The following is a 16,030-nucleotide window of genomic DNA, read 5'->3' as shown; positions in this document are numbered from 1 at the left end:
TCACCATAACCAACTGCAGTAAAATGTATTGATGTACAAAAAATGTGAAAACAAACCTTATTCATATCTGCTGCAGTCTTTAAAAAAACAGCCTTCACTGTTAGAGTCGATCTGAAAACTTTTCATTTAGTTTAGGTGGGGACAGGGCAGATATGAGTCAGTGAGCAGGTGGTTTCCATAGCAACCAGCACACCAGAGTCTGCTGACTGAGCCTCTTGTGAATGTCACAGTTTGAGAATATTTTCCAAAGATCAGACTTGAGTTTGTTTGTTGAATTGGTTGGTTGATTTTTTGACTGAACAAGGTGAGATGGATCACTCTGCCTTGTTTCCTGTTGGTTTTTTTTTTAAGCACCGTCACTGTCACATCACACACATATGCTTCTATTGCCATTAGTGTGAAATTATTATCGTAGGATAAAAGTAGAGCAGTAATATATTGTAGCTAGTAATCAGCTTTGTTATGTTTTTATAAGCATCTGAGGGATTAAAGACAAAGAAAAATCACCTGCTCTGCCCGAAGAGCTTTTATGTCAAGGAGTCATCTCAGTCAAAGAGAAGGAAGAAAAGGATGTCAGACAGAGGATGATGATAGAGATCAGAGAATCATACAGACTGAATATTCATTTAAGAATAGATGGAAGCTACTGATCTGAATTGTACCAATTTCTTTCTACAATTGGTAAAATGTTTGCTCTGGTTATAGCCCTGCTTGCTGGAAAAGATTACAGTTTTTATCACTAATTTTAGGCAAAACAGAAAAAAAATTCTTAGAAAGATGCACAGCAAGCACCAACTCAATTATGTGAGTTCATAAGAAAGAACACGGAAATTATATAGTAGTAATGTATGTGTGTAGAGTTTATGTTGATTTCTAGAGGAAAATGTGCTAAAATCTTAATGACTAAATAAGATATCCGAAATAAGATAAGATATCCAAAGACAGATATCCACTTAAACCTAAGTAAATATGCTTTTATCATTTGAAATTTCCATCTCTACTGTATATTTGTTGAATTGTAATTTAATATTATATATTTTAAGACAAGATAATCTGCTTTCAGTAACAATTTCATTCTAAGGCTGCATTCAGACCAAATCAGGCATTCAGCCGCAGGGTCGAGCAGAGGTGTGTGGGGGGGTTGTAGGTGTGTTTATTTGTGCTCTAGAACCTAACTGCAGTGAAACAATCAGAAAATAATGTATTATTTATCTGATTCACAGCTTTCACGCCACCAGCGCTCCCTCACTTCATTCACTCTCTAGCTGCTCGACCACAGCTGCTCTCTCTCTCTCTCTTTTTTCTCTCGTCTTTCTTATAATGAGTCGGGAAGCCGACAGCAAAGTCTAATTTTACTTTTAACGTTATCAAACTAACCTAGTAACGTGTTTTTACTCCCTCATGGCAGCATTTACAACTCTGACCAGTCTGATCTCGGCTGTGATTGGCCACCGCAGCCTTCAGCCGCAGTGATGTCATGTTGCATTTCTCCAAAAGTTGACTCTGGCTCAACATTCCAGCCACAGTCCAGTGCGGCGCAGCAGCGGCCAAAACGGCCAAATTCAAATGAATGGGAGGACTGGCGTTTACGCCGCACCACCTGATTTGGTCTGAATACGGCCTAATAGGGGATTTCCACAGAAAATGTTCCTGATTAAAAATTCTTAAAATGACATCTACTCCTTCTGCCTCATTAAAAAATCCAGAGTCTCTGAATGCAAATATTTTTCATTTATTTTTGCACAGTGAAAACCAAACACCAGAGTGAAGGAACAAGAAGAAAAACATAGTTTTGAGTGAAGGGGGACTTTAAGGAACTATATTGACATATTAAATAATTTCTAGGAAATTATTCAAAAAACAGTTGGACCTGTAAAAAAAAACGGGTTACTGTAACAGACCCTCCAGTGCTATGGTTACAGTCTGGTTATATTTAGGCTATTAAAACTAGTTGGTTAAGTTTAGGAAAGGATCCTATTTATGGTCAAAAGAAACAAAAGTTAACAGCTGGTAGGAGAAAGAACTTCTATCACAGTCTGCAGTGTCAAGGTCAGATGCTTCATACTATCCAGATAGATCTTCTTCTCTAAGAGGTTTTGCAGCAGTACAGCAACATCACAGCACATCCATCTCCCTTTGTCTCAGAGGGAGAACGATCATTATTCACAAGTGCCTCAAAAGTTCACTGGTCAGGACAGGGTACACACTTACTGACAGTAGACAGTAACAAAAGATTCAGGTGACATTGGCCCCCACTGTACTCTTAAGTGTTTTAATTTGTCAGCTCCAACAACTGCACTTGTGTTTCCTACAGCAATCAAACTGCAATCTTGACAACAGTTTCCAAGTCTCCAGGTTCCGATGGAGGATAATATGGCAGTCAGGTGAACTGACAAGAGATGAGCTGAGGCTTTTCACAGAGTTAATTGACAAAAAGGGCACCTTGAGTCTGTCACACACACACACACACACACGCACACACACGCAAACACACACACACACACACACACACACATACACAGATAGCATGCAGGCAGAGTGCCGGTTTTGTCAGTGACAGAGAGCTGTGAAGCATTTCAGCTCTCTGACTGCCCCGGAGCAACGCTTCACACTACATCACACATCATAAGACGTTGCATTACATGACATCAACTCAGAGAGAAGGAGACAGAGAAGAAATGTGAGCATGCACACACACATAGCAGACGTGTTTCAGTCTGAATCCTGTCTGAGGAAAATGTAAAATAAAGCAGAGCACTCAGTCAGACCCAGTAAAGACAATATTTTTGTGCATTTGTGTGTGTGTGTGTGTGTGTGTGTGTGTGTGTGTGTGTGTGTGTGTTTATGTATACACATGTGTTAAGCTTTTGGCTGGTAGGCCATGTGTCACTATGGGCGGATGTGTGTGTTTCTATACTTATGCTTACATTAAAATGTAACTTTTAAACAAATTCCTGACATTGTGTCGATTGTGTCCTCTAAATTTGTCCAATACTTTAATCTATGACAAAATACCTGCAAAACTCATGATGTCAGCCTCAGCTGTACTCTGTGGTAAGTGCCAATTAGCAAATGTTAGCATGCTAACACTGCTAAACTGAGATGGTGAACCTGCTAAATATCAGCATGTTAGCATTGTCATATTCAGCATGTTAGCATGCTGATGTTAACATTTAGCTCAAAGCAACAACTAAATACAACCTGATAGAGCTGCTAGAATGGCTGTAGACTCACAAAATGCACAACACGATTGTCTTTACCAAATTAATCAGGTCTCCTTTTATTTAAAGGGTAACTGCACCCTGAAGGCTGAGCCTAACTCCACCCCTGCGTAAGTGAAAAATGCTAAAAAGAGGGCAAGGGGCTGAAAGGGGGGCAGGGGGAGCTAAGCGACATATCATAATAATGAGAAGAAGACAATCAGTGTAACTGCATTTAAACAGGCCAGAAGACATTTTGCATTTTTGTCCTGTAGCTCTTTATCTCTCCGGCTGGCTGTTCCTGCAGTTATCCTGCTGGTAAAATCTTGTTTTAAAACATTAAATGGTGGTGTAACTGGAGCCATTACTGAACATGTCCAACCGCAGCTCTGCAGCCCTGCTTCGCAGTGGCGGAGCTGCTCCAGCAGCCGACCTGTCAGCTGAACCTGTCCACTGCCAAGCAGCTCCACCTAAATGCCATTTTCTACAGAGCTGTTCCACAGTGGACAAGTTCAGCTGACAGACAGGACAGACAGTTTCGGCTGAGTTCTGGTTACACCGCGATTAAACACTTTAAAACAAGATTTTTACCAACTGATAACTGCAGGAACAGACAGCTGTTCTGTTTTTGTGGCTGCCAGCAGCTGGACAGTCGCAGTTGGAGAGACCCCCCTCCAGCAGGCCAGCGCCTCTGTAGCTGCCTTTAGCTCCTGAAGCTAACACTCTCTCTCTTGATCAGCATGTATTTGAAAATGTGTGTGGGGCTGAGGGAGGTGTGCGTTATCATTCTACCATTTATATAAATGGTCATAACATAGAGAACTCCCAAACGGTCAACTCTATGTCAGCATTTGCCCCGCCTCCTCAGGGCTGATTGTTAACAGCAGATGACAGGCTGAGCCGTTTTCAACACATGAAATGCTGTTTTTTTTATAAATTTGGTGTCAATGTCAGTATTAATACTAGCACTGATGTGTTTCATCACAGTACAGTCATAATTTAGTTTACAGCTCAAAAAACTCGTTTTAGTGAGCAGTACCTCTTGAGCTTAAGCTGTTTATCCTGCCTTTAAGCTGTCTTCACAAATTGAAGGAAAAGCATTAGGTGAGATGGTAAATACACTAGTGGGACTAGACAGGGTTAGAAATGGTCGATTTCACTTTCCCAGTGGGAATGAGAAGAAATAGATGGAAAGAATATTTCACCCAGAATACCACCCTCTAGTCTGATTAACCTTCACATCTGGCTCCATTCCATCCACTGGCTTTGCACATTAAACACAAATTGTGGCCAAACAGGCAAATTTGCATCAGGTAACTATCATTTCTCCTTTATTTTGAGTTTCCTGCTTTTTTTAAGCCTCTAAAGGCAGACAGTTAAATAGAGAACGTGCATGGCAATGACTGAGTCAGTCTGCCATCCGATGAAATGTAAGAGTATTAAAATGTTTTATTAATGTCTGTCCTGCATGAAGCTCTGACACATTCTGAAAAGTTCTGTCCTTAAATGTTATAAATTCATAGAAATTGAACATTATCTGTAGTAGCGAATGTCATGGAACACCCACAGCTGTCAGGGTTTTATCAGATGCTTATTACTTAACGTCTTGGCATTATCATGACAATGTTAAAATGCTGATATGGAGCAGCTCTGAGGTCACTACAGAGGCCACTCAACAGATCCAGTGACTCAATTTTAGCCTGGAGTCTTGTTCTGTGGCCCTGTCGTGTTTCAGCCACAGTAGCTGGGTGAGTGTAGCTGTGGCACATGGTGAGGAAGAAGAAGAGGAGGAGGAGGACGAGAGGAAATGCCACTCAGAGGGAGGAATGTAAAGAATTTCAGCTGTGAGTGGAGCATCGAGGGCTTGAAATGAGCTGCAGTTTAGAAAGCAGAGAGACTGAGCAGCCACAATTACTGACCATAATCCACAAATAAGATGCTATCACACTCCAAGTGGGACAGTGGATTTTATTTGTGTGTGTGTGTGTGTGTGTGTGTGTGTGTCTCCCTCACTGTCGGCTTTTCATGTCTGTGAGGAAGCTGACACCCCCCCCGACCTTTCTTCAAAACAATCAGCCAAACTCAATTTTCTGTCTTACTTCCAACCTCCCACATCACCCCTCCTCCTCCAAACACACACCTCCTCCCCTCCATTCATCCTGCGCTGTTGCCGCGGTCACAGTTGTCATGGTAAATTAGCATCCTGTTATGCAGATACACAGAATCGTCTTTCCCATGATCCTACGGGAAAAGTTGAGGCCCGACACCAACAACATCTGTCTGTTCCTCTCACTCTCACCCCCTCTGTGTGTGTGTGTGTGTGTGTGTGTGTGTGTGTGTGTGTGTGTGTGTGTGCGTGTGCATGTGCATGCGGGGGTGTCTCATTCTTTCACTTTCCGGCGTGAAACCAATCTTCTGAGCGTTGCTCCATCTGACTGATTTTTCCCAAGGATGTTGTGTTGCTTTGCATTTACAGCCCTGGAGAGCTGTGTCTTTACAACAGCCGCTCTCGGTTCGATTTTTATTCATCCAACCTCGAAAAGATGCGTTGATATTACAAATGCTGTCAGGCGGCACGCGGCTTTTCGTCAGTTTCAAATGAGCAACGCATTCTTAAAGGGACACACCTGTTAAAGTGGCACTATAACAGTGGTGTAAATGGTCTTTTTGTTTGAAATGCTGTTAACATACTGCATAATTAAATATGTTTAACATGCTGTATTGGTGTAACATCTATTAGAGTCTGATGGGTTTTGCCTCTCAGGCTACACGTGGGTTGCCCTCCCTCACTGGTGAAAGCTGTTGGAGCTGTATACAGCTTGAGAGGCAGACTGCAGTCACTCAGTGATGAAAAAAGTGAATTTATACTATTATTTAAAAATGCTTGTGCTTCACTCTTAAAATGCTAGAATTCAATTCAAGTTAAAGTAGTAAACATTCTGTTTAGTAAAGATGCAAATACAGGATTGTCTATCACACAGTACAGGGAAATAAACATGATTTTAATTTGGGTCAGTGCATTAACAATACAGAGGTTTACATAGCATTTCCTTTTCCTTTTTCTTGGTAGACAACCATTACTATGGAAAGTAAAATAACCAGTTTTCTCATAGATTGCTATGTATTTATATAGTAAATAAAGGTGTTTTACCTACAGTATGCTCCCTGATTAGAGCTCTTCTCAGGACTGTGTGTGTGTGTGTGCTTCAGTGACATTATTGGTACATAAAATGTTGCAATATTGCACAATTGCCAGCATACAGTAGCTTCACTCTGCTTCAACCTGATATGATTTCTAATCAGTGCAGAGTATTTGAAAAAACCTGTGTGGGTGTGCAGGGCCTTGTACAATCACGTACAGAATCACAGTTACGTTTGGAACTGCTAATGTGGAAATACTCAAATATGTATTAGTACACCATGGCTCCTCTTAATAACATTTCACAACTTATTAAATATTGTAGATATATGCTATCGTCTAGTTTTTCTAGACCAGTAAAGGACAGTTAAAGTTAGTAGAAGTAGAGAGAGTTAAGATAAGGTAATTACACCACTTGACATTCATCCAAACTAAATGCTGGGCCATAAAATACTCATCCATCTCTCTGAGTACAAAAAAAATGTCTTCACAAACCAATTTTAAAGCTGCAGATGAGCCCTACAACATGCTGAAAAACATCTGTCATTATAACACCCTGTAAAGTTATTGTGTTAGCAAACATTAAACCTTTGTCATGGCAGACATTTGGACTTGCCGTAGCAGTTAAAACACCTCATCTGATGAGCATCTGATGTCTATCATCACTCAGCTAAACAGCATACAACATTTATTTGTCACATATTTTTATAATGATGTCATGTGATGTGACTCTGCTTCCCCACATGTTTGTTGTTTGCACTACAGAAGGTTGTTTCATCTTCATATAAATCTTTCAGCAAATGAAGCTGATGTCATCTATAGTGACTTATTCCTAATAGTGGCTTGCACAGTCCACACTCCAGTCATGTCCAAAACATCTCTCTTTTACTCATTAACTTCTTTTTATTGACTGTACATCTTCTTCAATTATAATTCCCTGTACTCGGATTCTGCACTGAGAGCAAGTTTTTGTGAATTTTAAGCCCATTAAAAACATCTTGTGCACAGCGCCTCTCTAGAAATAAGTGTAGTGGTAGTCAGTGAGGAAAACAGCCTTGCTTATTTGAGACCAAACGCTTTCACGGTAACTCAGCCGAAGGCAGCATCTGCAGAGTCTGACTCCTCTTTGTCATTCTGTCTCTCAGCGCCGCAAACCTCAGCAGAACAGACAGAGCAAAGACTTAGTCAAAGACAAATATAGAAAAGGAGAAAAAGGAGTAGAGAGCAAAGGGAGAGCGGGGAAGAGATGAAATACACGAGACAGTGTGAGACAGACAGAATGTGTGTAGAATTCCTGTGAGATCTCTTCTCTGGCTGTCTCTACAATGCTTTGAAAGCTCTGCACAAGGGAAACATCACAAAGTGATGGGGTGTTGAATGGATTCTCCATGCTTCCCTCTCTCTCTATCTGTATGATCCTCTCTCTCTCATGTTATTCTCCTGCTGCCTTTTTTCTGCAGTCAAAGCTGCTTCTTTAGTTTCTACCTCAGGCTAATGTATAGGAGTGTGTGGTCTGGAGGGAGAGTTCACAGATGACCTTGGCTTGATGGTTGGATCGATAGAAATATGTGGATGGAAGTTGACCTTGATGACCTTGTTATAAAATTGCAAGAACGTGGATAGATACATGCTGTTAAATTATGGAGGTTTAAATATGACAAAGCTACTGAGAGATCACAAATAAATGCGAAAGATTATTTATCTGAAAGCATCCTGGGCCTGATTTATCAACATAGAACACGTTTGAATAGTTAGATTTTTACAGTTTTGTATGTGTTTGTGAAAACATTTATAAAGAAACATTGTTAATGATAGAATAACCAGAGTTTTACACACTCTGCCTAACTTGGAAAAAAACTTCTAACTTAAAATTCTAACTTAAATTTCCTTAAAAGATAAACCCCTTTAGTGAGCAACAAATGGAGTAAGACACACCTTTCAAAACTCCCGCAGAATTCCTACTAATTTCAAATGATATTTACTTTATTTTTAAATTGCACATAAATGCTCAAAATCTATCATTAATAAACCAAAGTGTAGTTAAAGGTCAGTAAAAATCAATGTGGATGCTGTCAAATCTTCAAAAATACAAATACCATCCAATCCAAGGCCTAACACCTCCTTGGTGAAGAGTTCAGATAACCCTGATCAAACCCCAAGCGTACCCACAGTAGGTCTGACCATGAACATCGCATCGATCAAGGCTGATATCCTCTCCTGTTTAAGGAAAGACAAATCCAATGTAATAAGGGAAGAGCTGAAGAGTGCTTTAGATGATTTTGAAAAGTTAAAGAAGTGAAAACTCAAAATATTAACATACAACCGCAATCTGCACATAAAATAATCACGTAAAAACTAACGCAAAAGCCGTGGAGGAAGGACCGCCAACATTGTCGGACAAAGTAGAGTCAGTACAAACCACTGTGACAGACCTCAAGAAGCAAGTAGAAGATTTAAAAGAAAAGTGGGAGGACATGGAGGGGAGGATCAGGAGAGAAAACATTCGGATTGTCAGGTCACTGAGCAACCAGGATCAAACTCTCCCGCAGAAGTTTCCAAACTTCTTAATGAAGTGTTCCAGATGGACAAAGATGTACAGATCGAGTGCTCACACCGCAGCCTGACATAGAGAAGACCGGGAGACAAGCCATGGGTAATCATTGCAAAATTACACAATGATGGAGACGCCATGGGCATCCTTAGGAAAGCCAGTGACTATAGTGGTAAACTCAACTACAACAGCAATCCAATCGCCATATGCCCAGACTACACAGCCGTCACCAAAGCCAGAGCTGCCATCACAGATGTCAGGAAGATGCTTCGAGGAAGACCAGGAGTCTCCTCCCTGCCAGATTCCACATCTTCCACAACAACGAGGAGAAGGAGTTTGTGGATGCTACCAAAGCCATGGACTATGTAAAGAAAAAGGCCATCCCAACAACTGAGATGGAGAATTGTCCGAACACATCCTTATTTAACATGAGAATTTACACGTGAAAATGTCTATATGATGATTTTACTGCTGTACTTCCAATGACTAATTATTTCACATACAATGTTTTAATCTTATTTGTGCATCTATTTATATATGTATTTTACTTTTACATATTTTTTCTGTGTTTAGATACCCAACTCCATTATCCACCCATACCTACTGGAGATACTTACCTTCATACACCCACTCACTCAAATTCATACAATCATACACATAGATACAGTATACTATGTTCTACTTTCAACTTTCTCCTCTACATTTGCTTTTTTTCCCCATCACCTTCATCAAGGGCAAAATTAATATTCTTCCTGATTCTAATTTTGAGTCATGGGATCACTTAAGGTTATAAGCTGTAATCAAACTCTCCATAGTCCTGTAAATAGGAAGAAAATCCTTAATAGGTTAAAAAGAGCCAACTGTCAGATAGCATTTTTGCAGGAGACACACCTATCAGAAATAGAACATGAGAAACCAAAAAATTCTCTGGCTTTTTATTCACATAGACATTCATCTTATTCTAGAATCTATCTTTTTTTAAACCACAAAGCCAAGTTACACAGGATAGAAGACATAAAGATTTTTCCAATTACTATATCTGATCATGCACCTCTTGCATTATCATGGGACTTAGGTCATAGGCCAACAACCAGACAATGGAGATCATATGCATCACTTTTAAACGATAAGGAATTTATCATATTTGTAACAACTGTCAAAGGTGACATCTTCAAATGTCTTGTTTTCTCCAACCAACAGTCCAAAACCAAAAAAACATCAAATCCTCACATTTGAGAAGCTGAAAGCAGCAAATATTTGGAATTTTTGCACTCAAAAATGACAAATATGATTATGCAATTGTCAAACTAGTTGCTGTTAAATTTCCTGTAGATCAACTAATCAGTTACTTGACTGATTGTTGCAGCTCTAGAATACAGAGCTGGACATAAATATAAGTCTGTGTTTGGTCTGTCCTTCCTCACCAGAGGGTGTGTTTGTGAGGAGATTAACATTTTTAAAGAATAAAAAGAAAAAAACTAATCTGTGCAAATATATCAGCAAGTTTTGACTGGAGGTCTGCACACACTTTTTTTTTTGGATCGCTAACCTGACATATTTCCTATTTCCTGTGAGAACATGGCAGATTTGATTGTGCATGAAGCCCATGGATAAAGACCGTAGTCTGACTGACTCTCTGTCTGTCTGTTTGTCCCTCAGTCACCTGTCTGGCTCCAGACTCAGGGACCTTTTCCACATCTGCAGCCCCTTCATCAAACGAGCCGGCCTCATCTCTGGCTATGTGAGTATTTACTTTTTCTATTTGAAGGGAGGTTCTGCTGGTTTTGCATGCCTTTACATTAAAACCAACCATGTGTCAAAGTAAAACATAGATTTGGAAATGAATGAATGTGGCTCTTCAACCTTCCAGGCAGCTTTTGATTTCATTTCATTTCAGTATGTGATGAAATGACACTTGTAGAGACTTGAAACTTTTTTGTTTATTTTTCATCAGCTGTGCTATCATAGCATGATACTACATATTGCATGATGCGTGCTGTGTAAGGCCTCTTATGATATGTAATATTGGCTCTACTTGTTAATTTTGTAGTGTCACACTGTCTGCTGCTGGTGGATTGTCACTGAAGTGAATTGATTCGTCTCTCCCGCAGGTGGTGATCATCATGTCGGTCAGGCTGTGGCTGATGGGAGGATCCATGCCTCTCTTCTCTGAGCAGGACAACCCCGCCTCCTTCTCGCCTCACCTGCTCACCAGGTCAGTGTCACACACACACACACACACACACACACACACACACACACACAAAGAAAGCAAAGGATAAAAGAAAACATTTAGTTATGTAAGGGTGCTTTTCATCTGGCTAATTTATGCTTCCTCGCGTCCTCTCGCGTCCATCCTCCGGCTGTGACCCGGAAACCGATCTCCATCCTGTATCATGGAGGATCTTCCAGTCCCTTAAATGCACTTGGAGGAGACGAGGAGAGATGAGAGAGGAGGCACATGGAGAAGCTTAGAGTGAGGAACAACAGGTGTATCCTCTGCAGAAGTTGTTTTTTACCAGAGGGCAACCCCACTTCCATCCAATGTGTGTATATTGATTGGTCAGCTGATCTGACGGGACAGTAAACAGTCGGGCTGTTGTTGTAATACAGCAGATCAGGAAAACTACCTGTGGATCAGGAATGACATCATCAGCAGCAGCTTTTCATAGTTATTCATAAAATAAAAATGACTGAATCATGAACCTATCATAAAAAACAATCTTGCAACTTTATTATTTTTCTTCAAAAGCCAAAAAGCTTCTCCTTTCTTATTTTCTGTTTCAAGTACATCTCAGCTCCTTCAATATGACATCACACAGCTGTGTGTCTCTAACAAAGTCATCTTGAGCCTCAAAAGGATGTCAGACTGTCACAAACTAAATAAGCAATATTTTATTCAGACATATTCTGCAGGCTACAGCTGTTTTTATTGCTCCTTTACGTCGGGTCTGTTCTTTCAGTAATTAACAGGTTTAAATTGTCTATTTGTGTCATGAATGTAATCTTCGCCAGCCAGACGCTGCTATAGATCTATAATCTAATGATAAAAACAGGAGCAGTTATCAGGTGTTTTCCTTCCAGCTATCACTATGTAGAAATGATTAAGTAACAGTTTAAAGTGTTAATTAATTGTACATGAATTTTATGAGTTGAAACATGAGAGTTTAAACTGTTACTAAATCATTTCTACATATTGATAGGTGGCTTTTACATATTTGACAGTTGAGATGCTCTGCGTCATGAGTAGTTGCCGTCTCCTTGAAATGATGCTGGAGTGAGAGAGGTTCGATGAATTAAATCCCTCCATCCTTGTGTTTCTCTCACATCGTTGCTGGGAAGAGCTGAGAGGAAGAGACGCAAGTGAGGGAAGCGAGGAGACACGTTAACCAAATGAAAATCACCCAAAGAAAGCTTTTCCTCCATGAATTAAAAATATGATTTAAATGGTTTAAAACAAACTCATTGTTTTAATAATGTTGAAAGATGTTCATTCAATTCAGTCCCTACTGAGAAGACTATTGAGAAACTAGTGATCATGCAGTGACATTTCATATCAGTACATGTCCAGCAGTGTGTGTTTCTGTAGAGGTCAGTCAGGACATAGACACAAATAGCACACATTATCATGGATAAAATGACTTTACTATGTTTTATTTGCACATATTAGTATTCAGTAGTTTTAATATCAGATGAGTTTTTATGTGTTCAGAAGGAGCTCAAAGTGACTGTTAGTGGTTAATGTTTGGCTTCAGTGGGAGTAGGTTTAAAACAGTGATGAATATGACGATTTATGTCGATTAAAGCAAACACTTGTAGTATAATTTAGTTAAGTTGTACTATTATCTTCAAAAAAGCTCACAAATAAAGAGCTTTAATTTTTAAAAAGGCTCAGTAATTTCCTAAAACAGCTGGTCACTGTTTTAGTAAACATTACTCAAACAGGAGGAAATAGTGCATTTGTTGGGGACTGTTTTTGGTGACGGATGAATCCACATTTGGTGCACTAGTGAGTATTTCTGGCAGCAGGACGGTGTGTGTGGGATTGAATCGAAATAAATTACAGTGTGTGTGTGTTCATGTTAATGAAGGAACATGTCACCCAGTGCAACATTGTGGCTCACTGATGTGTTTTTAATTGTTTTTGGACAACAATGGAGCTCTAACGCACAGAGGGACAAGATATATCAGTAGTAGTTTGGGTATTTTCATGAGATTTGTTGACAGTAAGAGAAATATTGAATATTACAGTACCACCCCCCAGGGAGCATTCAGAGAACATCAGGTTGTGCTGGAAGCAGTATTACTGAAAGGGGGGCGTTGAAGTGTTTGTTGGGGGCGTTTGTTTGTGGCTGTTTTTAATGCCAGTTTAGTCCTACATTCCAACGCACATTCTCACAATTTTATCATTTGACTTCAGGGTTTTCCTATGTTTTTTCACAGCGCTGTCAAGTCTATTTTCCTCCATTTTACTTGCGTACCTACAATCAAATTTGTGTATTAGGCTCTGAGCACTTCCAAAATATGAGTGACTTACACACAACACCGTACCTGAACGCCTCCTGTGTAGACACACGGAGCTCTCGCTAACGCTGCTCTACTAAAGGTGCTCTACTTTCTGTGTAGACACGGGGAAACTATGCTGCGTTTTGCTGTCACTTATGGTCACGCTAGCTTCTCTGTCCTCTCCTCTTCTTTATTTGTTGGTGTTTGTGTTTAGCTTAGTTTGTAATGTATATTTAAAAAATAAATTAATAAACTTAGCTACTGGCTCAAACCAGCCCTCCTCTCAACCAGCAGCAGAGGGAGGACAGAGGACAGAAGGAATGACTGATAGTGACTGATGTCTGTGCACCGAGAACGTTTTTTTAAATAAATGTTGTGATGATAATAGTCCAAAATTATGTGAAAATGCATAGTTTTTAGTCAAATAACATCAAATTTTCTTGGGGGAGGACCCCCAACCCCCCCCAGCCAAAACCCCTGTGGGCCTTTCAGCTGGTAATTTTATGTGACACTCTCTGCCAGATATCTGCAGGTATGATTATTTAATCAACTGGATAGCATCATAAAACAGTAACAACCATATCATTTCAGTAAAATGGCACAAAACAAGAAAAAATGCCGCCACTATACCTTAGCTATGGATACATATCCTTCTGTTTTTAGTCTCAGGCTTTTTCCTTGGTAGGCTGCTCTTGTTTTCTGTTGGAACAATTAATAAGAAACGCTTTTTGTTTGGCACCAAATTACCGCTTTCTGATTGGCTGCTGTGATCAATACCAAGACCTAATTAAAGTTTGAAAGTCAAATTTCTAACCGTTGCATTTGTTTAACACTCATAAAAATCATTTCCATTCACATGGCTGTTTTGTTCTCTGAGAAACTAATGATAATGATATTCCAACTGTCCAATGACACGCCTTTTTTAATGATATAACACAGAATAATAATCAACATGAATGCTGAGGGAAGACAATTAGCCTACATTTTAATTGATGGGGGGCAGTAAAGGGACCTGGATAATGGATGGGGTGACACTGGCTCAAAAAAGGTTTGTGAACCAGAAGGGTGTAGGAATCACTAGTAGGGTGTAGGAATAAGTCATGAGTTAGTTTTGAGTTAGCAGTGAGGTCTGGCGGTCCTCTCAGCGGTGTTGGTGTTTGTCATCATCTGTGAGAACAGTATAATCTGTCATTAGCACAGCAGCCTGCACACGCAGTGACAAATAGCTCTCTTCTCCCTCTGCCACATGGGAAATTTATAGCAGAGGCTCATATCCCTCACTCTGTCCTTCGTCTCGCCTTCATTTCCTACTCTCATTATTTCTGCTCTCTGATGTCTGGCTGAGTCTCTATTCCCTTATCACCTGTCTGTCTGTCTGTCTGTCTGTCTGTCTGTCTGTCTGTCGCTCATTTGTCTCGGGCGTTCGACATTCACAGTGTGCAGGTGAAGAGAGACGTAAACCTTGAGGGTTGTTGCACCGAGACACAGTTAGATCTCTGACCTGAGTTTGTACGTTATATTTATGCATTCCACCTTCATCTGATATGTGACGGTGACAATCCATCACGTTAGTGTCTCTCTGCCAGTCCATTTATAAGTCATCACAGCAGCATCCTGACTGTCATTAATCAGCTCTGTTTATACGTGTGTGTGTGTGTCTGTGTGTGTTTGTGTAAGAGAGAAATAAATCAATTTATAGACTCTCTCTATTCCCTCTCTCTTTTTCTGTCAGTTCATCTGTTTCCCTCCTTGTCCTTTATGTGTGTCTGCGTGTGTGTGTGTGTGTGTGTGTGTGTGCGTGTGTGTGTGATGACAGTCAGCATGATGGATTACAGTAACTATACGTGATGTGGTTGAAGTGTCACATTTCATCCTCATCATCCACTGCAGTCTGAACTGTACTGTAACCACCAGATGCAACACACATGGTCCAGTCTCTCTAAGGACACATCACACACATCTGTTCATGTGTCTGATGTGTATATACGTGTGTGTAAATCTGTTACTGTGGTGGACTGAGTGCTGTAGAGAAGAGAGTGAAAGCTCTGTTGATTCAGTTGTAACTATTCCATTTTTTCTGAAGGTCAAGTACCTGCATGTGTGTGAATTATAAAGGTGTGCGTGTGTGTATGTGTGTGAATTATAAAGTACATTCTGTTTCTGTCTTAGACAAGATAAAGATGGAAAGTAATTTAAGAATGTTAATTGTTATCATAATTTCAGTTTTCCCAAAAAATGTGCTGAAATGTGTGACTAAATCTCTAAAGAACATCATTGAGATGTAATTTTAAACACAACACCAGTAGCAGCCTCAGTAGCTCAGCTGAGAGAGAAGGTGAAACGGAAAATAAATGATAGAAACAAAAAACATGTCGACATGTGGACGCATATTGGTGCAGAAAGAAAGAGTGATTGTGTAGTAGTGCTGCAAGAGGTAACCCTGCTGTTAAAAAAATGGCTTTTTAAAGTTAATCACAGAGTATAATCCTGGAATCCCACAGGGTTTGATTCTGGGGCCTCTACTGTTTAACTGCTCCTTCTAGGCTGAATCATGGAAGACAATAAGATTGCTTTTCATAGCTATGCCAACAACACCCAGATTTAATTAGCTCTGTCACTGAATGAATCTGGTCC

At 40.0% G+C, this 16,030-nt stretch overlaps 1 protein-coding gene across 1 annotated transcript in view; it reads left to right on the top strand.

The window, feature by feature from the left end:
• tmtc1 (transmembrane O-mannosyltransferase targeting cadherins 1) overlaps positions 1-16,030 on the top strand; it is a 154,711-nt gene that overhangs the window by 80,832 nt on the left and 57,849 nt on the right. The window contains exons 6-7 of the mRNA XM_042403387.1: positions 10,550-10,631; positions 11,002-11,105. Of these exons, the coding sequence (XP_042259321.1) occupies positions 10,550-10,631; positions 11,002-11,105 (186 nt within the window). The remainder of the gene's footprint in view (positions 1-10,549; positions 10,632-11,001; positions 11,106-16,030) is intronic.

The sequence above is a fragment of the Thunnus maccoyii genome, chromosome 23 (genome assembly GCF_910596095.1).
Source record: "Thunnus maccoyii chromosome 23, fThuMac1.1, whole genome shotgun sequence".
Taxonomy (NCBI): Eukaryota; Metazoa; Chordata; class Actinopteri; order Scombriformes; family Scombridae; genus Thunnus; species Thunnus maccoyii.
Note: the sequence above shows the minus strand (reverse complement) of the source record. Positions and strands in the feature narration are given on the sequence as shown.